The sequence below is a fragment of the Nelumbo nucifera genome, chromosome 1, assembly GCF_055504915.1.
Source record: "Nelumbo nucifera cultivar China Antique chromosome 1, China Antique-T2T, whole genome shotgun sequence".
Lineage (NCBI taxonomy): Eukaryota > Viridiplantae > Streptophyta > Magnoliopsida > Proteales > Nelumbonaceae > Nelumbo > Nelumbo nucifera.
In genome coordinates this window covers 135,529,760-135,553,764 of record NC_142649.1, presented here as the reverse complement: position 1 = coordinate 135,553,764, position 24,005 = coordinate 135,529,760, and the positions used below count along the sequence as shown (strand labels likewise).

At 34.5% G+C, this 24,005-nt stretch overlaps 3 protein-coding genes and 1 long non-coding RNA gene across 10 annotated transcripts in view; 2 read left to right on the top strand and 2 right to left on the bottom strand.

Moving 5' to 3' along the window:
- The window catches only part of LOC104612566 (helicase-like transcription factor CHR28), a 29,803-nt gene extending 23,131 nt beyond the window's left edge, over positions 1-6,672 (top strand). For all 7 annotated transcript variants that reach the window (XM_088894378.1, XM_088894381.1, XM_088894380.1 and 4 more), the window contains 5 exons: positions 2,522-2,652; positions 2,836-3,054; positions 4,407-4,994; positions 5,164-5,373; positions 5,955-6,672. In XM_088894378.1, the coding sequence (XP_088750504.1) occupies positions 2,522-2,652; positions 2,836-3,054; positions 4,407-4,994; positions 5,164-5,373; positions 5,955-6,059 (1,253 nt within the window). In that variant the 3' untranslated portion in view covers positions 6,060-6,672. The remainder of the gene's footprint in view (positions 1-2,521; positions 2,653-2,835; positions 3,055-4,406; positions 4,995-5,163; positions 5,374-5,954) is intronic.
- Positions 6,673-8,755: 2,083 nt separating this feature from the next.
- On the bottom strand, positions 8,756-13,569 carry LOC104612565 (uncharacterized). The gene is made up of 2 exons (XR_737826.3): positions 9,385-13,569; positions 8,756-9,101 (listed from the first exon to the last, which is right to left on the bottom strand). It is a non-coding gene; the product is annotated as an uncharacterized LOC104612565 (long non-coding RNA).
- A 517-nt stretch (positions 13,570-14,086) lies between these two features.
- LOC148803862 (uncharacterized) lies at positions 14,087-15,244 on the top strand. Its single transcript, XM_088898188.1, has 2 exons — positions 14,087-14,800; positions 14,831-15,244. Exons 1-2 carry the CDS (start codon positions 14,348-14,350, stop codon positions 15,242-15,244), a joined length of 867 nt encoding a protein of 288 aa, XP_088754314.1. The 5' UTR covers positions 14,087-14,347.
- Positions 15,245-19,810: 4,566 nt separating this feature from the next.
- LOC148803861 (uncharacterized) lies at positions 19,811-20,581 on the bottom strand. Its single transcript, XM_088898185.1, has one exon. It carries the CDS (start codon positions 20,579-20,581, stop codon positions 19,811-19,813), a length of 771 nt encoding a protein of 256 aa, XP_088754311.1.
- Between the last annotated feature and the right edge of the window lie 3,424 nt (positions 20,582-24,005).

Here is a 24,005-nt window from a genome sequence, read left to right as displayed (position 1 = left end):
GTTCTGATGATAACTGGAAAAGATCCAACAATGGATCATAGTTTACATATAAATTGGAAAAATAAAAATACCAGAGTGCTCTATTGGTCAGTTTAAATGGTTGGATCACGTTAATAGAGGCATTTAAAGTGAGGATTTGTAATTTTCTGAGAGTCAATGTGGCAGACATTTTGGTAAATCTGCCTGATTCACATTGTAGTAGAGTTGATTATGTATTTTGGGGAGTTGGACACTGCTTGAGTGGGGTTCTAAACTTGTAATTTCTTTCCAGTTTTAAGGGAATGCTGTTGCTAAAGTGGCCGCTCTCATATTTGGACCTTGTTTTCACACTAGTCTGCCCAAAATTTTACCATTGCACCAAGTAGTGACTCGTAATTTCTTTTCATTGCTTGTATATATTTTATACATGGGATTAATTCAAGGGTGCTAAAAGAGGAGATCACCAATAGAAATGCACCACTTCACTCCTAAAACCCTATTCTTACAGACTTGATTGGCTGTTGGTTTCCATTTTGTTAGTTGTCTTTTCTAGAGGTTATAGTGACAAATTGGAAATGGTTGTATTTATGAAGGGAAGGGAGATCCATCATATGGATGGCCGAACCAAGCAGGGTGGCTGGGCGAAATTTCAAAAATTTCTTTCTCCCTTCTGGGAATCCTATCCCCTGTTTTTAGAAAAACTGCAATTTTCAAGGTTCGTTCTTGAAACAAACTGAATCAAATTTGAAACCAAGATTAGGGAAGGGATATACCTGATACGGAATCAACAGTAGTTCCCAATGTAGGTGTTCACGCCCAAAGAGTTCACAAAATCCATCATCCATTGAAGATGACACAGCTTAGGGTTAGGCAGGGTTAGCAAAGAAATTCTTCAGTAAAAACCCCAATTCTTCGGCAAGAATCACGCAGGGATGTGAGCACAACTTCAAGATTGTTTCTTCTAGCAAGAAACAATATCAAAATCCAATCTTGATTACTCCAAGAATGTGGAGATCGAACTGGGTAGAGCGGCAAGAACAGAGAGAAGATCTGAGATCTGCAGAAGTGTTTAACAGAAGGATTTCTCCCTCTATTTATGATCCTTCTTGGATCAGCTTCCTAATCATATCAGGAGAGGGTTCTTTGATCCAAATCTTTATTTGGATCTGAACTCCTAACTGGATAAGACATATCTTATCCTCTTGCTGATCTAGAAGCAGATCTAAACTCAAATTCGCCCATCTCTTATTAATCTTACTAAGCCAGTTCGAATTGGGCTTTAGGCCCATTAAGTTATCAGGCTCACTTCCTCTTTAATTTGCTGGCTAGCTTGGCTCTTTTTGTATGGCGTGGGACCCTAGCATTGATCTCCACAAAAGCCATATAGGTTCAGCCTAGCCTCTGTTACAAGGCCTGGCCGAATTCATTGTTGAAGACAGTGAACCCCTGAGCCCATTAGTATGGGCCCTTAGCAGGTCCAACTTTTACACTAAATGGTCCTTGGGTCCAACCACCTTATGAAGGCCCAAGGACTATGGACTTAAGTGAGATTAGCCCATCAGGTAAAAGCCCTAAATGGTCTTACACTTAACCTCTCAGCCCATAATGATCAAACACTGCCTGACAAGAGAGGACCTCTCCCTCGGCTGCAAGCCACAGTGTTGCACTCTCTGCTCACATTGATCTCGGGAATTAAAACCTTTTGCAAACATTTTGTGAAACCATAATATATATGCATATCTCTATATAAATATATTTTGCAAAACAAATCTCAACAAGTTTGAAATCAACTGCCGGCAGTTTAGGTTTCCATCAGAGAGAGTGCATTCCCTGATCATTCACTTTGTTCGACAAAGGGGCTAGTTCTATCACTATGATCACCCACTCAGGTGAATTCTCAGACTGCCCCAACATACCTAGGTTTTGACCCCTGTTAAGGATCTCACTAATTGGCATATCAAAGACAACCTAATCCAACACCTAGTGTAGTATCATAATCGAGTGTAGGGGTTAGGTGTAACTTTCCAGTTTTGCCCATCTGTCTCCAACGTCCAGGGCATAACTGGAAAATGGTTCGGTTCAGGGTTTCAAACAAACCCACACTACACGTGCTTCAAGTCTCACCCTGGCAGCTGAGACAAGCCACCCCAACCGATTTGGCAGCACATTAGTGTCAGCCTTGGTAGGATAAACCTCCCTAGGTCTATCCAACGGCTGTGAAGATTCTAAACTAATACGTAAGTGTCCAGTTTAAGGGTATTACACAGAAACACACCATATATAACATGAATCAATTATGTACTATTATTCATTTACAATAAATGTCAAAAGTACATCAATCTGATTGGAGCTAAGGGCATACACTGTCTAACAATTTATTCATTGTTTAGCAACATCTTGTTCTAAGATGGGTAATACAGATTCTATGTCTGTTTATGCTGATTCATTTGCTCATGTTTCTTATGGCTGCATTTAGGGCGGTGTTTATAAATGTAACCTACTATTTTGAGTTATACTCATATAGTGGCACTTGTTTTTTTAGGCACTATTATTGATGGGAAACCTATAATTACCTTGCCGCTGAAATCAATAGAGCTGAAAAAAGTGGATTTCTCAAAAGAGGAATGGGACTTCTACTCCAAACTAGAGGCTGATTCGCGTGCAAAATTCAAGGTTTTTTTACAACTTTTCAATGAGTTAGTAGTATGATATTGGATTCATTTTGTAATTCCACGTGTACATTGTCCATGTGCCACTTGTGTTCCATTTTCTTTGTATGAGAATTTAATATTATTCATGGTTCTAACTCTCCTTATGTTCATATTTAATTGGCTTTTAATGTGTATATTCTATCAGGTTTATGAAGATGCCGGCACTGTTAAAGAGAATTATGTTAATATTTTATTGATGCTCTTGCGTTTGCGACAAGCCTGTGATCACCCTCTTCTTGTCAAGGGTTATGATTCTAGTTCTGTTTGGAGTTCCTCTATAGAGACTGCAAAGAAACTTCCTAGGGAGAAGAAGCTGGATCTTTTGAATTGTTTGGAAGCCTTAGCAATTTGTGGCATTTGCAATGTATGTAGTTACTCTTTCATTTTGTCATTGTGGGTTCCTTTTACCTCCCCCCCCCACCCCACAAAAAAAAAAAAAAAAAACACACACACCAAAAAAGTCACAGCTTTAAGTAGATATGTAGACATCAACTAGATTTTACATCTTCATTTTTACTTGTATATTTGCCTTTTTCTGGGGTAAAAGTAGACATGGAATTAAGGATGAAGTATTAGATGCTAAAAGAAAGGGGATGAAGTTCTACTAATTAAATTTGTCCTAGAAGAAGAAATAAATAACATAATTAGTGTTTATACACCTCAAACCAAATGAATGCATTAAAAGAAAGTTTTTGTAAAGTTTGGATGCACTAGTTCAGAAATTCCAATTGGTGAAATAACATCTATTGGAAGATATTTAAATGGTCACATAGGGAAAGAAAGTGCAGGGTATGATAAGGTGCATTAAGGATATGGTTAAAAATAAAAAGAATGAGGCAGGGGATACAATTTTGGAGTATGCAGTGGCATTTGGTCTTGCAATAACATTTAGTTACTTTTAAAAGTGGATCTAATAACAGCCAAATAGATTATTTTCTGATTAGAAGAATAGAACAGATAATAAGTAGGGATTGTAGGGGTGGAGCTTGGGACAGGTTGGGACTGTTGGGTTGGCTTGAGGTCAACCGAAGCCCAAAACAAGAACAAGGCAAGGGTACCTCAAACCTAACCTTGTCTAACTTGAGCCTCAACCCAAGCCCAACCTGATCAATGTTTTAAAACGTGGACACATGACACAATGCATTCTACCATCCCAGGGTTGAGGTGTAAACCAGAATGTATGAGGCATAAGTCTCCTCAGCATGGATTTTTTTTTCATTTAATAAATAATTAAAAATAAGATAAGATAGATAAAAATATAGTAAATATCCCATGAAAATATAGTGGCAAATTAGAAAATTTCATATTTGCAATTTCTAATAATAAAACCATCACATTTAAATATAAAATTGAAGTATAGAGGTGTACACCTCAAGCATCTCTGTCTCCACTGTGTGGCTGCAGCCATATGCTTCCAGTGCCTTTTAAAACAATGAACCTGACCTTAGAATATGCGATCCTAACCCAACCCAAGTAACCTGATTTTTTTTTATTGGTGTGGGTGGAGTTGGGTTAGCCTAATAAATATGAGAAAAAAAAAAGAACTGGCAATAGACTGTTTATTTTGTGATTGAGAAAAAGATAAAATGTATATTTATTTATTTATTACAACTGCTAAAAACCTTGGCATGAATCAAAGCTTTAATCTTTTATCTTGTCTGATATCTGGTGAGCATTTCTGTTTGTTGACATACTTCCCTCTTCTGTTTTCTATAGGATCCACCTGAAGATGCTGTTGTTACCATCTGCAGCCATGTTTTCTGCAACCAATGTATCTGTGAACGCCTATCCAGTGATGATAACCTGTGCCCTGCAGCAGACTGCAAAGTTAAACTCAGTGTAACTTCTGTTTTTTCCAAAGCCACACTGAAATGCTCTCTTTCTGACCAGTCTGGTCAGGGTAATTCCAATTCCAATTTTGCCTCTAAGCTTGTTCAGACATTTGAGCCATGTCCAGAGGGTCTTTCCTCTGATTCATCCAAAATCAAAGCTGCTCTAGAAGTCCTGAAGACACTATCTAAACCATTGGAGTGTACACCAAGAGATAATACTTCACACTCTAGTAATCAGAGTACCAACTGTGCAGAAAATGGATCCGATTCTCATTCAGATTGTTCATTTAAGGATAGCCCTGACAAAGCTAAAGTAGCAGAGAAAGCAATTGTCTTTTCCCAGTGGACAAGGATGCTGGATTTGCTTGAAGCTCGTCTTAAAAGTTCTTCTATACAGTACAGAAGACTTGATGGGACAATGTCAATTGTTGCTAGGGACAAAGCTGTGAAAGATTTTAACTCCCTTCCAGAGGTTTGGTTCTGAAAACTTTCACTGCTTTTTAACTTTATTCTTAGGTTGTCTGGATTTGCAGAAACAAGTACTGAGAGTGCAATGTCAGTATCTTTTTCTGTTTCACTTAATGCTTTTGCATTTCTCATGAATTTACTTCTTAAATGAGTTTCTTCGTTTTCCATTATAGGTTTCTGTTATGATTATGTCATTGAAAGCAGCAAGTCTTGGACTAAACATGGTGGCAGCTTGTCGTGTTCTCCTTCTGGATCTATGGTGGAACCCAACAACTGAAGATCAAGCAATTGATAGAGCACATCGAATTGGGCAGACTCGTCCAGTCACAGTTTTGCGGTTAACTGTGAAAGATACAGTTGAAGATCGAATTTTAGCCCTTCAGGCATGGTTTTGTCACCTTGCCTTACCATTTTTTATTTAATTGTATTAATTCTTGCATGTTGTATTTGGAATCTTTCATATGAGTATCAAGTGACTGAACGTCACTTGATCATATTCTCACATGCCAAAGATGAGTTTTTGATGACTGTTAAGAATTTCCTTTTAGTTGTTGATAATCTTCTTGTTTGCCAGTAAAAAAATATATGATATCATTTTGTCCTGGACTTTGGCTTGACTAGTCAGTTTGTAAAGCCAAGAGATACACATTTATAGTGTAGACTGTAGATCAGTTTAGATAAACATGAATTTCCATGCTCTCTCTCTCTCTCTCTCACAAACACACACACATGTGCACATGTTATTTAGGAGCTTGTGTATTTTAAATTTACAATTAATTTACATGCCAATAGACCTCCTTATCTTTCTGCCAGGCTTTTTTTCTCTATTCTTCTTAATTGTTCTTTAACAAGGAATTCTGTAATTTCACCAGCACACCTACTTTAACAAGGAATTCTTAATTGTTCTTTCATTTTAATCCTTTTATCTCAGTTGAACAACACTCACAGAATGTGGGTTTTGCAGCAAAAAAAGAGGGAGATGGTTGCATCAGCATTTGGAGAGGATGAGACCGGTAGCTGCCAGACTCGTCTTACTGTGGAGGACTTGAAATACCTGTTTATGGTGTGATGTGGGTTGTTATTTTGACTAGGATATTGCCAATATTGGTTTTAACTAACTGAGGCTCTTCTTTAGCTAGTAGCTAGAAGGCGGATTGTCTTGGGGTCTGAGATGTTATTGCCTGCAGTAGATATAGAAGTGGTTGGAGCAGTTCTCCTTTGGGTGAGATTAGAGGAGCTTTGAATAGAGGTATTAACTAACAACATACGTGGGGATAAATATCACAGGGCATATTACACCAAAGATCATGTGAATAGTTCTTGAAGAATACACAGCTCATTTTTTCCTTCATTGTCAACAAGCATGATTATGAAATTCTTTTGTCAAGTGTAATTCACGATTTCACGGTTATCTTATATTCTCTGGTACTCGTACAGCAAGTGTAATTCAGGATTATCTTTATATTCTTTGACACAGTGAGAAGTTGCATTTTAATATGCCATTGTAATTAGTTCATTCGATGAAATTCCGATTTGTTCTTCACTCTTCCTTTCTGGTTAACAGATGATGACAGATTTCGATGTATAATGTTTTTCATAGATATGTGATAACTTTCTGAAACCTGACGTTGATAAGAATTTACAGATATGTTTCTCTTGTGAGCTCCTTCATTCTTTATCAATTCGTACATTTGGGGTACTTGTTAATTATTTATGTATGTTGGTGCAACCATTTGATTATTTCTTCGATGAAGTTATGTTTAAGACCTTGTACAACCGTTACAAGCTACCATTGGCTGCATTCCATCTTGGTGATACCATAAATAAGCAATGGTCCCCTCAGGATGAATTGGGTTATTGAAAACTCCACAGTAAGTTTGAAAACAGCAGATCACTAGTGCCTTATCCTCTGCTATATTACAACTCTATGGAGGTTTTATTTAAGACCTATACAATGATCATTTGAGTTGCGTATTTCTCTTAGGCCTTGTTCGTTTACAACTTTACAAGTTATTTGGGTAAGTGCATTTATCCAGGTAAACATTTATCTGGGTAAATTCACTTACCATGTTCTTTTGATTTTTAGGATTTCTAGGTAAGTAATAAAATGATATTTTTACTCACAAAAATTTGGTATTAAAATGGGCAAAATTGTCTCATTATCTTTTATATTAATTTTTTGTAGGTGAGAAGATTATTTATCTACGTGGGATGGAAAATTTTACTTGGGAAAGAAAAGATGATTTTACCGTGGGGCTCATTGTTAATGCAAAAAGAATATGAGGAAGTTGGTCAATGGACCCATTGGCCAACTTTTCCATGCATATTTGTTGGTAAACGAACACGGCGTGGAATCTCTTTTTTAGTGGTTGCAGAGTAGGTGTAGTCTATCATTTGATATATGTTGAAACTTTTAGGGTGGAAAGTTTTAGGCCTATAATTATGGATCAAAAGAAAATATGTTTCTTTTGGTATCATCTGTCTCTGCTTATAAAGGTGGCAATCTCTTAGTGATTGGAAAAAACATGGGGTAAAAAAGATTGTGCCGTGAAAAAGTTTTGAATCATGAAATCCACCCTAAGTATTTTATAGCTAACTTTTGAAGAATGCAATCCAAAAGAGTGTGAAAGCATGATTTTGTGTTTTATTTGGTGAAAACATTCCTATTTTTATTTTTTTGATAAGACAATAAATTTAGTCGAGAATATGAGATTCCGGCTTAAGAAAATAAAACACCAGCTCAACCAGGAGAAACGAACCAAGTACGCCCATGAGCTTACAGTTCCAAAAATTGGAGCCTGAACGCGGTCAATTATCTAATGTTGGTCATGACTATTTTGGAGTTTGGATTTAGTTGAACATCACCCTTGTCTTTTATGATGACATATTTCGGATCTACAGCTGAAATGGCCGTTGGGACCCTGTTTGGGACCAAGGTTTAAAGTATTGGGTGTATTGTATTGTATGTTTAGGTTTCTGATACACCTATTTAAAGGTGTTTTGAGGAAATCGATATTTTTATTGATTAAATAATATAAAATAAGTGCCAAATAGAAATTCTGAAAAGAAAAAACTATAACACAAAAAAATCGTGGGGTAAAAAGTATGATACACCCCTATTGGCGTATCGGGGTGTATGATAATTTAAACGAACCAGATCCAGACTGATATTTGGGGTCTTATTTTTTCAAGTGGCCGTTCTCAGACTGGAATACCAAGTAGAGAGATGGGATTTTGACAATTGATCTCAAACTCAATTGTACTGCTTTTAAATGCTTGCATGAGCTGAATAAGGCTGCGTTTGGCAATGCTTTTTTAGCCTAAATAGGCTTTTAAAAAAGCTATTTTTTGAAATGAGCTTTTTGAAAAAGCATTTTTTTTTTAATATTTAGCTGGACAGTAGCTTTTTTTTTTAATCAAAACAGCTTATTACAAATGTAAATAGCTAGATGGAGTTTTTTTTTCATTTTCAAACGGAGAGTTTTTTCACCAAACGATAATTTCAGTAACCGTTGGCTTTTCCAACGTGAAAATCACAAAAAATCCGTTGGAGTAATGCTCCCAAATGCGGCCTAATAATTTCAATATTTGGTGTTTATCCACTTGACAGATTGTTGTGGCCCATATAATTGATGAGTTTACAATTGGGGAGTCTGGACCTGTTGCGACATAAGAACATAGGGGTAAAATAGAAGGCTTTGAGTTTGTTCCCTAATCTATTTAGAGATATATTAAAAGAGGTAAAATTGGAAACAAAAATCAGGATATTCAACAAAGAATTTTTATAAAAGGTAAATTTCTTAAACTATCCTTATAATTTAGTTAATTGACTAAATGTAACAATTGAGTACTCCTTCTTACTAATTAACATCAATAGAGATGAGAAAAAGACTATTTTACCCTCTATTACTTAGATCTCTCTCCTTCTCATTTTCATCGCGGAAACTACCGAAATCGCTGAAACTGCCAGAACGGCAGATGATAACCGGATCTCAGATGTAAGGATATGGGGCAACTGGCACCTGGGTCTCCATCTCTTATGAATTCATGATCGTCAAAGTCGATGCCGTCTACACCATGTCCAGTAAGACCAAAACCATACTCATCACCCCTGCCAAACCACAAACCCGAACCCGTTCTAGAAAATGTCAACAAGTACCTCGACAATTCTTTGATTAATTATGAATTCTTCTTCTTCATTGTTGCAATTTCGAGAAATGACCATCATTGAAAAAAACCCAGAAACCAAATTGGCTGAAAGCCTTCTAGCTCTATGAACTAGGAATACAGAGATTGTTGGTGAAAGAACTTCCGACATCTAGCATAAACTAGAGGAAGAGGATGATATTAAAAACTGGTTATCAAATCCAGTGTCAGATAAGCGTGGAACCTACCGGAGGAGGACGCCTGCTCTCGAAATACCAGAAGGAGATTGACTTTGGGCCTTCTGGTATATATGCCGTGAAGATGTCTCGGCATGCCTGCAAACAAGGATCTAGGGTGGAAATGGGTTCTGGAAAGTACTTGGTTGCCGCCTCCCCTTCCCACAGATGAATCCCCTTCCCTTTGTCCTCTTCCCTCCACTTGAATCAGATCTGGGAGTTGTAGATGAATCCCCTTCCCTCCGCTCGAAGCAGATCTGGGAGTGTATCGTCCAGATAGGAGTTGTAGATGAATTCCCTTCCCTCCGTCCCCTTCCCTCCGTCCCCTTCCCTTTGCCCAGATCTAGGAGTTGCAGATGAATGCCCTTAACTGGATCTCAGATCTGAGTTTCTTAAACTGCCGGAACCGCTGAAACTACACTTTGCTCGAAGCAGATCTGGGAGTGTATCATCCAGATCCGGGGGTTGCAGATGAGTCCCCTTCCCTCCGCTCGAAGCCTAGAATTATGTTTTTGTCTCTCTCAGTCAACCAACCACCAAGATTGGTCATTGTCGTTGTCTCTGTGATGCTGCTCCTGCTGCTTCCTTCTTATTTTCTTCTTCTGCTTTTCATTGATTTTACTCCTCTGAAGTCTGAATTCTTCTCAGACAATGGTTACGCTGTCTGTGGCCTAAGGGGGAATTAATATTTTATGGGTAAGAGCAACCGGAGGTGGAGGGGGTTAATGCAGCGGCAGGTTCAGGACCGAATCACTTCGGTTTCCAGGTAAATTTGGGTTTTAAAAAAATATACATCAACTATATACTAAGTTTTCAAACACTAGGGGTACACTTTAGTTAATTAGCTAAATCATAAAGATAATTTAAGAAATTTATCCTTTTATAAATGGTAATAAACTTTATAATATATTTTATATTTTATATATTTATTTTATGACATCAAAAGTTCACTTGTTTGGTTAAGAGGGAAATGTGGTTTCAATCAATTTTTAGAAAATTGGTTTTTCATTGTGTTTTCTATCTCATGGACAAATTAACCAATTAACCAATTAATCAATCACACTAGTATTTTGGGTCCATTTATCATCAAATTACTTGCTCATAAAAAGCCATTAACTTGGTTAACAATATGGTGACCCAACTATTTGAGTTATTGAACTATTTGACCTAATTGGTGGGGTCACAAATCAAATATTAATTTTCTTTTTCATTCTATTTCCATCACTAATAAAAGTATTTTTATTTATCAACAATTTTTAATAATCTATTGTATTTTTACTTATTTTTTTATTTTTATTATTTAATTATAACATCATGGAATGACTCATATGACCTAGGTGGTTGGACATTGTCCCACTACTTGCATAGATGTGAAAACAAGTTTACTTTTGGGTCAATTTGAACTATAATTACTAGTAAAATTAAATATGATTTTCACACATTTTTGTTTCCAATTAAGTAAGATAGTCTCTGCACTAAGATTACATCCCAATGGGTGGGATAGTAGGCTCTGCACTAGTAGAGTTTGAGCTTATTCAATCTAGAAAAGTTTAACTAACATCTAGCCATTGTTTTTTAACCACATCAAATACTCAATGGGTAATGGGTCCCAAGTATGTATGTATATATTTGGTAAAATACTATGCCATATATGAAAAATACTATACAATTACCATAAAAAATGTAAGATACTATACAAATAAATAAGACATTATATATATATTATAAATATATGTACAACTTCTGTAATGGGTTAGGTTTGTTGGACATAGGGCTTACTTGGCATGATCCCAACCTGCCTTATGTATCGGCTTGATATGAATTCGATCTTGACAAAGCATGAGAGAAATTTGACTGCCTTAACCCAAGAATTTGCAAGCCAAGAAGGTCTGATTGATCATTAATGATCATCCCTACCCATCAACATCCTAATCCCACGTTTGTAAAGCTAAGCACATCCCTAAAATTAGAGTGAATAGTATCGATCCATAAAAACAAATAACACTTGAAATGGGTCATTGTAATGTATCTTAAATAGAAAATGGATGATTTTTTTTTGAAAGCTATAGAAATGGGTGATTAGAATAATTCTATAATTGTGCATATCATGTCTTAATCGGGTACAATCACTTATATCTTTTTTGGCCCTTTGAGCAATTTTAAGACCAATTAATCTATAACTAAGATTTGATCATTCGACATTAATCAAATGCTTAGCACAATTAATTAAAAAAAAGGTAAATTTTTGTTTGGTAATTGCAATCACCTCCCCTAAACTTTCTAACACAGTTGTAAATATACCCCCTTTATTAGAACCCTCTAACAAGAGGCATGAAAATGTCAATAATACCCATGCAGGTACTTTTGACAAAATGTTTATTATTCCAATTTTCAATTCATATCAATTGCTATCCCAAATTCTTCCAAATTGATTTATTTTACCAAATTTTTCCTTCATATCAATCGCTCAAAGGTAAAGCTGCAACTTTTTTTTGTTCATAAAGTTTGTATTATTTATTTTACCATTTTTTCCCTTCATATCAATCATTATTAATTTATTTTTTGTTCATAAAGTTGCATGCATTGGTATTGAAAACATTTTTGTGTATGTTATTAGAGGATTCTAATAGGGGATCTACTTACAACTGTCACAAAGTTCACAGGAAGTGATTGCATTTACCAAATTCCAGGGGAGGCTTTAGCAATGGTTAGAAACTTTAGGGGAGTTTCAAGAATATACCTTAAATAAAAAACTCATTATTCATTCAATATGACAACCAATTGATTGAAAACACTTAGGTTTCAATGAGAATTTAGGACAATTGTACATGAAATAGGAAGACACATGTAAAATGTCATTTACTAATAATGATAGAAGAGTGAAATATTAAATATACTTTGGTCTTTGAACATTTTCGATTACCTTTCAAGTTGAGAAACTGTAGTCATTAATTTTAGTCTTTAATAGTTTTTATCAAGCACGTTATAAAATACTTGCTTTCTCCTTGTTTATACTTTAGATAATGTCTAATATGAAAGTGACAAAGCAATTCAGTTACTAACTTAATATTTAAAGCACATGGAGAAATTATGGTCTTCGATTTCAATCTTCGAATATGTTTTATTAAACATGTAAAGAGTAACTACTGTCTTTAAATATGTTTTATTAAACGCGTGAAGTAATTGTTTTACCCTTATTAGCGGGGACCTCTGCAATAAACGAGATTTGCTAAGTTAAAGATAAATAATAGAAACATGTAAGGGTATACAATTGTTTTATATAACAATTAATAATTATTTATATTTTATATACCACTTTTAATAATTTTTTACAATACAAAAATAACAATAATTAATTTTAGATAAGGTTATTTATTAAACTTAGGGATTTGCCTCGAATGGGGTGAGGATGGAGATGATTTCCCCCATAGGTACAAAGATAGGAAAATTTTCATCCCCGTTGGTGGGGAGGGCACGGGGATGGGGAGAGCACTCCTTGCCCCGCGGGGACCCCGATCCCCGTCCCATAGGGTTTTCGCTAATATATGTATATATACGCATATCGTTATATATGTATATATGTATAGATATGTCTATATGCTAATATTTTTAAAAATATGGTTGAATATGCTTGAATCTTTTCTAATAGGACTATAAATTTTAATTATTTTATTTTTATTTTTTAAATAAAATTAAAAACAAAAAAATAATGGTTGACATTATAAAGAATCACGGGAGTGGGGATCCCCATGGAGACGGGGATAGGGAGAGGCTCCTCGTCCCCACCCCGCTCCGTTGCCATTCTTAATCAAACTAATGAAACTAACAAACCCAATTTCTAGTATTTCCAATATGCTTTGGTTCAACAATTTCCTAACCCGAATGGGTTGGATTAGTTTCGCTTTGGCCATTTATAAATTGATTAAAATCGAATGACCCGATCATAAATATATATTAATATTTTATATTTTAAATATAATTTTTAATACAGGAAAGTGGGAAAATTCCAATATTTCCTACGCTAAAATACTTTATATCATAAATTTAATTTTTGACTTTATTTTTTAATAATGCCATTGCAATTTTTTTTTTAAATTTCACCTTAATTTTTAAATTTAGTTTTTATGTTTAAATCTTTTGAACCGACCGACCAAATCGAAAATTGACCCAAATTGATAGAACCTAAGTGACCAACTTTCCAACCTAACCAAGTTGATTTGGTTGGCCAAACAACTTACAACTAAACCGAACCAACCCGTGAACAATTGTTTAATCTCTAATAATTATTAAAAAATCATAGCAAAAATACACAATAAATTAAATTTAAAAAGCTAAATAATAGTAGTTTAAACTCCAATAATTCTTGAAAACTTTCTATTAAATAACAAAACACAAATAGATTTTTACATAATTATTGAAAATATATTTATCATAGAAAACAATAAATAATTACTGAAATACAATAAATGTTAATTTTAGTATATATAAATATAGATTAAGTTTTAAATTATTATTAATAAATATTAACTTTTGAAAGTTATTTTCTAGAATTGTTAATTGGTATAAATGAAATTAGTTATTTACAATATTGTTTACTTATTGAAATAATATCATTATTTAAATTTTAAAATATTAATTACTTGTTGAATTTAATAATCCATAAAATTATAGTACTATTAATACATAATTTTATTATTTTAACTATTTAAAATATAGTTATATTAAATATTTCATTATTTAAAATATTTATTTATTTAACTAAATATTTAAAATCTTAGGTGGCGTTTAATTGCATGTTTTAGAGGTATGAAAATGCTACTTTTCAGACTTCACCTCTTGTTTGGTTGTACCTCTTAATCTGGATTTGAAACTGTTTTTTAGATCTAAAAATCATAACCTTGGGCCGATTCTTAACGCGCTTAGATGCGTTTTAGAGCCAGCCCAATGTCCAAAATATCCTTACAATTTTTCGTAAATGACCCAAATTACCCTTGAAAACCCCAAACCCAGAAAACCTAAACATTCGAACTCTCAGTCTCTCTCTCTCTCTCTCTTCGCCCTATCTTCTTGTTACCGCCACTGCAAGTTGCAGCGGCGGCCCTCTCTCTCCCCCTGTCTTCACTGCATGTGCCGTTCATGGCGATCTGTTCCATTGAAGTGGAAATGCTCCCAGCTCCCTTGGTTTGTATGGGTAGTGAGCAAGAAGAGACAAGCCTCTGCCTTTAACTTGTTCAGTCTTCCCAAAGGAAAGCTCTATAAGCTTCCCATGTCTTTTATAAGTTGTCATCAATGTTTTGGATCTGCTCACGGATGGCTACTAGTTAATAGCGTTGACATTGAACAACCTTACCTGTTCAATACCCTCACTAGAGTTCAGATCCGTCTTCCAGACCTGATAAACCCTAAAATCAGGAAACCAATCAACAAGGTCAAAGATTGCTAATGTTGGGTATAGAAAGCAACTTTCTACAAATTTCCTTGTTTTGATTCTGATAACGAAGACTTCGTAGTTGCCATGGCTGTGTCCGAGCCATTCAACCCTTGTATGGCCATAGCATGGACTTCCATAGATGCTTTTGTGAGGAATAAGAGTTTGGTTTCCACAGGACCTGCAGACAAAGCGTGGACATACATTGAAAATCCATATGAGACTTCATATAGAAAATTGTACAAAGATATCTTATATTTCAACGGCCAGCTTTACGTCCTCACCAACAATGGAGAACTTCTCCTCTATGACACAACGAAGGCAGTTAAGTTTGCATCCGAACCGGTTCAAAAACAAATCTATGATTATGATCTGTGTATGAAGTGGAATAGGTACTTCTTGGTTGAATCATTAGGAGAGATGTTAATGGTAAAACAATATTGACCTTATGACCTAGTTAGTATGCTTTTCAAAACAAGAAAGTTTGAAGTGTACATAATGGATTTTGGGAGTTGGAGGTGGGTGGAAGTAGAAGACCTCTACAACCGAGTTTTGTTAAGAGGTAAGGATTAATGTTTGTCTCTGTGGTTGTCAGAATTGCGTTTTTTAAGTTGTAGAGGTAATTGCATCTACTTTGTTGATTCCCTGGTAACTGACGAATCAAGAGAACACCGGGTAAAATGGAATCGTGAAATAGGTATCTACGATATGACGAATGGCATGCTAATTAGTAATTATTACTTTTTTATTTGTATTGTTTCATTATTATTTTGATGAGGTTGAAAATTATTTTTTATGAGATAGGGAAAATTGAATTTAACATTTCCAAATAGAATGTTTTAGGGGTAAAATAGTAAAATCAGTAAATTTCAGATGGTAAAGGGTTGATCCAACACAAACAAATTTATGAATTCAGATTCTCAAAAAAGTAGAAAAGCATCTATGCCTCTTTTCAGATTTCTGACACATTTAATATCTTTTTAACTTTTCAGATTTATCAAACGCCACCTTATTCTATGTATTATAATTGAAAGTTATTCATTGACTATTTAAAATATATTATTAATTGATTTAATAATTATTGAAAATATATTTATCATAGGGAATAATAAATAATTACTGAAATGCAATAAGTATTAACTTTAGTATATATAAATATAGATTAAGTTTTTAAAATTATTATTAATAAACATTAATTTTTTTGAATTTTATTTTCTAGAATTATTAATTGGTATAAATGAAATTAGTTATTTACAATATTATTTATTTATTGAAATAATATCATTATTTAAAATTTAAAATATTAATTACCTGTTGAATTTAATAATCCATAAAATTATATTACTATTAATACATAATTTTGTTATTTTAACTATTTAAAATCTTGTTATGTTAAATATTTCATTATATAACATATTTAGTTATTTAACTAAATATTTAAAATCTTAATCTATGTATTATAATTTAAAGTTATTCAATAAATATTTAAAATATATTATTAATTGATTTAAAATATTAATTTTAATATTTTGTTATTTAAGATATTTAGTTATTGAAATATTTAAATAATATTTCATTTTTAATGTTATATTTTTATTATTTGAATAACATTTTGATTGAATAATATAAAAAATCATAATTTATATTGTTTGTACATAATTTCATGATGAATTTTGTAAAAATATATAATTATTAATAATATGAATATTATTAAATCGATTATAGTTATTTTTTTGTCTTTTTAATTAATAATTTAAAGTTCTTATATAATTTTGTTAAAATATTAAAATAATTCTTATTTTTTTTAATTCAAACTTTCTTTAGATAGATGTAGACAAAAAGTGGGGGAGAAGATAAGTAAGAATTAGAGATAATTTAGGAGAAAAACTCTCTAAGATAATTTAGGAGAAAGTTGAGGATAGTGGGGGAGGTTGTTTAGGATATTAGATTGTTTAGATTATTGGAACGGTAGTTTTAAAAATTACATGGATTAAAAAAATTAAAAAATTCAAAAAAAGGAGAAAATTTAGACTTCCTTGTTTTATATATATACCACGGGGACCCGTGTGATGCACGAGATTTATTAAGCGAAAGCTAAATAATAGAATGGGGTCATTTACTGAAATACCCCTTATAGTTTTATGGATTTAATAAAATCTACCCTATAGTTAAATTTTACTAAAACACCACTTATAATTTGCAATGGATTTAATCAATCTTCCATTAGATGACAATGGAAAATGACAGTGTTGACCCCAATGTTCATTTAAATAAATTTAATCAAAAGAAAATAAAAATAAAATATCACTTTTGCCCTTTATAAGACACAGGCAACCACTCTATTGGCTATATTTATTTAATTTTGTTTTTTTTGTACAAAAAAAGTGTTAAGGGTATTTTTGGAATAAAAAATCATGGGCTTATTGGCAAAACAAACACTCCTTAATGAAAGGTTTATTAAGTAAATAGTTGTGAAATATATAGGATGTTTTAATAAAATGAAAACTATAAGGTAGGTTTAAGTAAATATGTAAAACTATAAGATGTATTCTAGTAAATGACCCTAATACATAAGAATATACAATTATTTTATATTTTCAAATTTTTAAATAATTAATAATTATTCATATTTTATCTACTACTTTTAATAAATTTTTTATAATAAAAAAATAACAATAATTAATTTCAGTTAGGTTTATTCATCAAACTGATGAAACCGACCAGCCCAATCAACTCGACCTGAGTTGGTCGGTTTTCTACTATTTTAGGTTGGCTTTGGTTAAAAAATTTCCCAATTTGACTAAGTTGGATCAATTTCAGTTTGGCCATTTGTAAACCAACCAAAATCGAATGACCTAACCACGGATATATATTAATATTTTATATTTTAAATATAATTTTTAATATGGAAAAGTGGAAAATTTCCCATATTTCTTAGTCCAAAATGTTTTATATTATAAAACTAATTTTTAAATTTATTTTTTAATAATTGCACTATAATTTTTAAAATTAAATTAAATTTTTAAGATTAAATCTTTTGAACTGACTGACCAAACAAAAAAATCGAACCAAACCGATACAATTTGAGTGGGTCGGTTTTCACAAAAGGTCAGCCGGTTTCAGTTGACCAACTCCCCAACTTGACCGGGTCAATTTGGTTGGCCAAATAGCCTATGACCGAACCGAACCAACTCATGAACACTCATAATTTCAGGTAAATTAATAGTCTCATCTTCGATAAACAACAATAATTTAATTTCCAATAATTATTGAAAATTTATAGCAAAAATACACCATTATTAAAAATATATTGATAATGAAAAAATACAATAAGTACTAAAAATATGTTGACTTAGTCAATAAATAGTATAATCTCAAATAATAGTTTAATCTCTAATAAATATTAATCAATAAGTTATACCAAAAATACAATAAATACAATAAGTACAATAAATTAAATTTAAAAATTTCACTAATAGTAATTTAATCTCCAATAATTATTGAAAATTTTCTGTTAAATAACAAGATAAAATAAATTTATACATAATCATTGCAAATACATTTATCACAAAAAAACAATAAATAATTACTGAAATACAATAAATATTAATTTTAGTATATATAATTATATAATAAATACAGATTAAGAGTTTAAAATTATTATTAATAAATATTAGATTTTATGAAAGTTATTTTCTCGAATTATTACTAGATAAAAGTGAAATTAGTTATTTACAAAATTATGTAAAAATATTAAATTATTATTAATTTCAATATTATGTTATAATTATTTTTCTACATTTCAGAAATTTTTTAAATTTATTACATAAATTCTTTATTTTAATTATTTAAAATCTGGTTATGTTAAATATTTTGTTATTTAAAATATCTAGTTATTTAAATACTTAAATAATATGTAAAATATTAGTTATTTATGGAATTTAATTATCCATAAAATCATAATTTATACTATTATTACATAATTTCATTATTAATTTTGTAATATGTTAAATTATTATTAATTTCAATATTATGTTATAATTATTTTTGTGCTTTAAAGAAATTATTTAAATTTATTACATAATTTCGTTATTTTAACTATTTAAAATCTAGTTATGATAAATATATAGTTTTTTTTAAATATTTAAATCATCTATAAAATATTTAAATTTTTTTGTTCTTTTAATTTTATTTATTTAAAGCTATTACATATTAATAAATATTTGAAAAACATTTAAATTTATTATCTAGAAAAGCATAATTTAAATTGTTAGTAGATAATGTTGTAGTATATTTTAATATAAAATTATTTTTTAGATAATTTCGTTATTTTAACTATTTAAAATGTAGTTATGATAAATATTTAGTTATTTAAATATTGAAATAATCTATAAAATATTTAAATTTTTTTGTTCTTTGAACTTTATTTATTTAAAGCTATTACAATATTTGAAAAACATTTAAATTGATAATCCGGAAAAATATAATTTAAATTGTTAGTACATATGTTCATGATATATTTTGTAAAAATGTAAAATTATTTTTTGTGTTTTTAATAAATATTTGAAAGTTATTATATAAATTTATTAGAATATTTAATTATATTTTGAGCCCCAAAATTTACTCCCAGTGGAGGGGTGGCCACCACAAATTTATTCATATGCAAAAAACCTTGGGGGGGGGGGGGGGGGGGGGGGTGGGGGTGGGGGTGTGAGACCTTTCCCCTCAAAACTATACAATGGAAACCTGGTTCATATAAACATCAAGGGTCCGGGAAACCTAAAATCAATGAATTCGTAGAAAAGGAAGACCTAGACCATCTGCTATAACCAAATTTTGGACGTGGAAAGGAAGAGTTTCTGTGCAGTCATAAACAATTTTCTGAGAAGTTAAGCAACCAAGCTTTGCCAAAGCATCCGCCAGTTGGTTAGGTTCTCTATATATATGTACACAAAAGAAATCCAATCTACTCCTAAGCTCTTGTACTTGAAACAAACAAAACCAAAGTTTTCACAGGGCTGTACCATCTCTGTTAAGAATATTAATCAAGATTTTGGAGTCTGACTCCACCATAATCTTATGCAAATCTAAACCAACGACAAGGTTTAAACCATCCAGCAAGGCCATAGCCTCTACAACTAAATTAGTTTCAGTGCCATAAGTGTTAGAGAAAGCGCAAACCAAGCCGTTCCTTCCATCTCTAATAATACCCCCTCCACCACAAGGGCCCGGGTTTCCTCTAGAAGCACCATCAACATTCAATTTCAGATAACCATTCGGGACTGCCATCAGATGCATCACTTTGATGTTCCTTCCTTTGATTGGTTGGATCCGCAACACCAAACCCTTTAAGGATAGCTGCTGATTGTAGTCCACCTTGTGGGTTAGAGTTAAAGAAGAAGAAACCTCATAGAGCCACCGTACTACCACCCAAATCACCAGCTTGGAGCATCTGAATTTATTTTCCATTATGCACCTATTTCTCTCTTTCCAAATCTCCCAAACCGCAAAGCAAGCAATCAGCCCTACCACAACAGCCCATTGGTTCATAGCCAATGCTGCTAAAAACCAACTGGAGAGAAGCTCCTTGATACTCTCATTCCCCCTGAAAGATAACCCTAGAATTCTGCTAAAGAAGCACCATACTTTCCGAGCTAAACAACCATGCACTAACAAATGATTGATGTCTTCTTCGGAAGGGTTATGACAACACATGCATTCGGAAACCAAAGGAACTCCCAATTTCTTAATATCAGCATCCACTCCGACCTTCCCAACCATAAGTTTCTAGACAAAGAAACTTATCTTGGTTGGCACTAGAGCATTCCAAACCACATTGAACCAGTTCATAAAAGGATGAGTAGTCCTATAAAATGACCAAGCCGATTTTATAGAAAATTCCACCTTCACCTCAGCTAGCCAAACTATTTTGTCATGGCAGTTAGAAAGCCTTATACCATACCCCTTAATTCTATTTAGGACATCATCCTCTAGAAAACCACGGATCTGATCTAGGCGCCAAACCCCTTCTTCATCAAGGACATCACAAACCTCAGTTGTAAATTTAGCCCTTCAAGCTGAGCGACTTTATCAATCAAGGGGCCATCCAAAGTCCATTTATCACACCAGAAACTAATTTTTCCCCTCCCCACCATCCACCTCGAGAGATGAACTAAATCACCTCTTAATTCCATGTTAACCTTCCAAGTACGTGAAGTGTAGCAAGGAGGGATGACTCTATAAAAGTGACTATATTTCAAGACCTTGGCTCTAAAAAAATCAGCCCATAAAGAATTATGGAAGAGCACCCTCCACAGAGCCTTCAGTTGAAGATTTGTGCACATCATATAAACTCTTAATTTGAAGGCATCCTTCAGAAAGAGGTCTCATGATTTTTTTCTAAGCAACCCAATGGTGGTAATTGGCTGAACCAGAAGTAGTCCATAAGAAGCCTTTCATCAACTGTTCCAGACGCCTGATAACACTTTTTGGAGTTGCCACTGCCGACATCAATATATAGGGATACTGTTTAGGACATGTCTGATTAAAACAACCTTACCTCTTGTTGAAATCAATTTCCCTTTCCAACTAGAGATTTTGGCCACCACTTTCTGCACTAGACCATCAAAGGCTTCAACTTTCACTCAACCCTTCCCAATTGGAATACCAAGATAAATAAAAGGAAGTTTCTTATACAGATAACCTATGGCTGAAGTGATAATCTGAATTCTACTGTGAGAAGCTTTTGTTGAAGTGAAGAAACAACTCTTTGTCTTATTCACTAACTGACCCAAACACTTCTCATATCTTCGGATGACCTCCATGACTTTCTCTAAACTTGCTTGGATCCCCTAGTGAACATAATGGTGTCATCGGCATAAAGACTACGAGTGATAACCGGACAACCCCTGTGAGTAACATAAACACTTGCAGGATGATCCTCACCCAACTTAGATAAATTTCTACTTAGGACTTCCTTTGCAATGATAAACAGGTAAGGCGACAGAGGGTCTCCTTGCCGCAACCCTCTTGTGGACTGAAAGTATCCTACAACTCATCTGATGGTGCGCGATTTGGATGCTCCTAGTTGTAGGGCAGCTTGGACGCCTATCACTAAGTAGATTGCTCAAATTGCAAGGAAAAGGAGGTATTAGAGAACCTAGGGTGGTTAACTCGGTGAGGTCGCTCCGATTCTTAAGTCAGTAATAGTATATGCAAGATGAGAGTTTGATAACAGGGAGAGCTAGAATGCACTAAATCGCGCGTACCTAGGTCCTAGGGGGTTGATGCCCTTATATAGTTGAGCTGTTGTGGGTCTCATGAAATGACTCCGGGATCCTCGGCCCGTGTAGATGAAATTCGTTTTTACTTTAGAAGGAGAGTAACGTATCAATCAATGAAGTCTATCATTACCGTCCGATTCGGGCAAGGAGAGGATAAGGCCTGCCGTTATGCGGCATGATCCCAAGAGATTCGGAGTCTGTTGAGAAGCTTCTGGAGTTGATTGCGTATCACTTCGGTACTTGGGTGTCGAGGTGCTCGAACACCCGGGCTCCCAAACTGGTGACTAGGATCCCCTTGCCGAGTTGTCATCCTGCTAGCAAGTCGTGTCCACATGACCTTTACTTATTAGGTCGGGCCAAATCACCCCTCATCAATTTCCCTCCACTCCTCGTGCCAGGGGTCTTGACCTAGCGCGGGGAGTTCAAGATGAACCTAGGTGGATTTGGCACGATGTCTAGGCAGTACGGAGGGTGGACCTTCGGTTGGACCTGTATGACCATTTCGCTCGACTAGGAAATGACCCAGATCGCATATCAGGTACATGTGGATGTCACGCTGATTATAAACTCTACGGATGTCAAAACACGCGCTCAACTGATTTCAACCTTGGGTAGCGTGTAGCCGGTTTTCCTAGGAGTTGTTGGATCATGCAGATTTTGGTCGTTGATCCTTGAATATAATGGCTATAAATAAGGGCCGAAGGGCCCATTTTCTTTGCCACAAACCGCGTGTCTGAGCTCTTTGAGGTCGCGTTCAACTCTCCCAGCACAGTGTCAGCTATCCCCTTGTCCCTTGTTTGATGTCATCTTGCTTTCTTCGGTCTTCTTCAGTGAGTTCGTCTTTCTTTGTTTTTGATTCCGTTGTCCATTCCTTTAGCATGTCTAGCCTTAGTTTAGATAGTCTTTTAGATGGGAGGGGTGAGTCCGCTGGGGCCAAGGTGGGCACCTCGGCACAGACCGCGGAGCCTCGTCTTGTCGAGGTGGGCACTTCGACACAGGATGTGGATTCCAGCCCATCCGAGGCGGACTCACCTCGGAAAGAGTGCGAGGCCTTTGGCAGGTTAGCCTCCACTTCGCGTCGGCGTCACTTGCCAGACAGCTTCGGCCCATCTTCAATGACAGCGGACGGGCTCTTGTCCTTAGTAGCTCGGTATAGGCTCCCCAATAACTTAGTGTACAACATTCCCTTAGGCAATTTTCCTTGGGATCACGGTCGTGACAAGATTGTGGCCTTCTTGGAGCAGCTTGTAGCCGGGCTGCGCTTCCCACTCCACCCCTTCATAGTTGAGATCATCAAGTTTTTTGATGTCGCCATAGACCAGCTCCATCCGAACTCTATTCGCAACATCATAGGTACCATCTCTCTTTTCAACGATTATAACCGACCTCTAGACCTTAACACTTTTTCTTTGATCCTTTCTATCAAGAAAAATTCAGCCTGTGTTCTACCTGAGCACAGGTGAAGCTATTACATGTCTCCTCGCCCTGGGTACAAACTAATGCACGAGCTCTCGAAGAAGGTCCCGACCTGGAAGAGGCGTTATTTCATAAATTGTAACATCGAGGGGTGGCCGTTCCCGACTCACTAGAGGGCTGTCATCCAGGACCCCAGCGTTAGATTGGATCAAAAGACACGGGAGGAGGTCCGATGTTGGGCGAAGCTCAGGCCGAAGTTCGAGAACTTCGTGACCGAGGAGAAGCTCGTACAAGCCAGGCTAAGTCCTCCTGGTAGGTTGTCATCACAACTGTTGTACTTGTTTTACTTTGATGTTGTATCTAACTCTATTCGTCATCTTTTGCAGCTGTCATGGATGACATCCCCACCGACGAGCTCTTCGGGAGCATGTAGAAGGGGAAGAAGAAGAAGAAGGCCTCCAAGAAGGCTCGCCTCCATACAAAGGCCGCCACTTTCGACATCAACG

Coding starts and splice junctions, on each gene's coding strand:
- LOC148803862 (XM_088898188.1), top strand. CDS start 14,348: ATGACCCAAATTACCCTTGAAAACCCCAAACCCAGAAAACCTAAACAT. Junction 14,801..14,830: donor TCAGGAAACCAATCAACAAG/GTCAAAGATTGC, acceptor TGGGTATAGAAA/GCAACTTTCTACAAATTTCC.
- LOC148803861 (XM_088898185.1), bottom strand. CDS start 20,581: ATGGTTGGGAAGGTCGGAGTGGATGCTGATATTAAGAAATTGGGAGTT.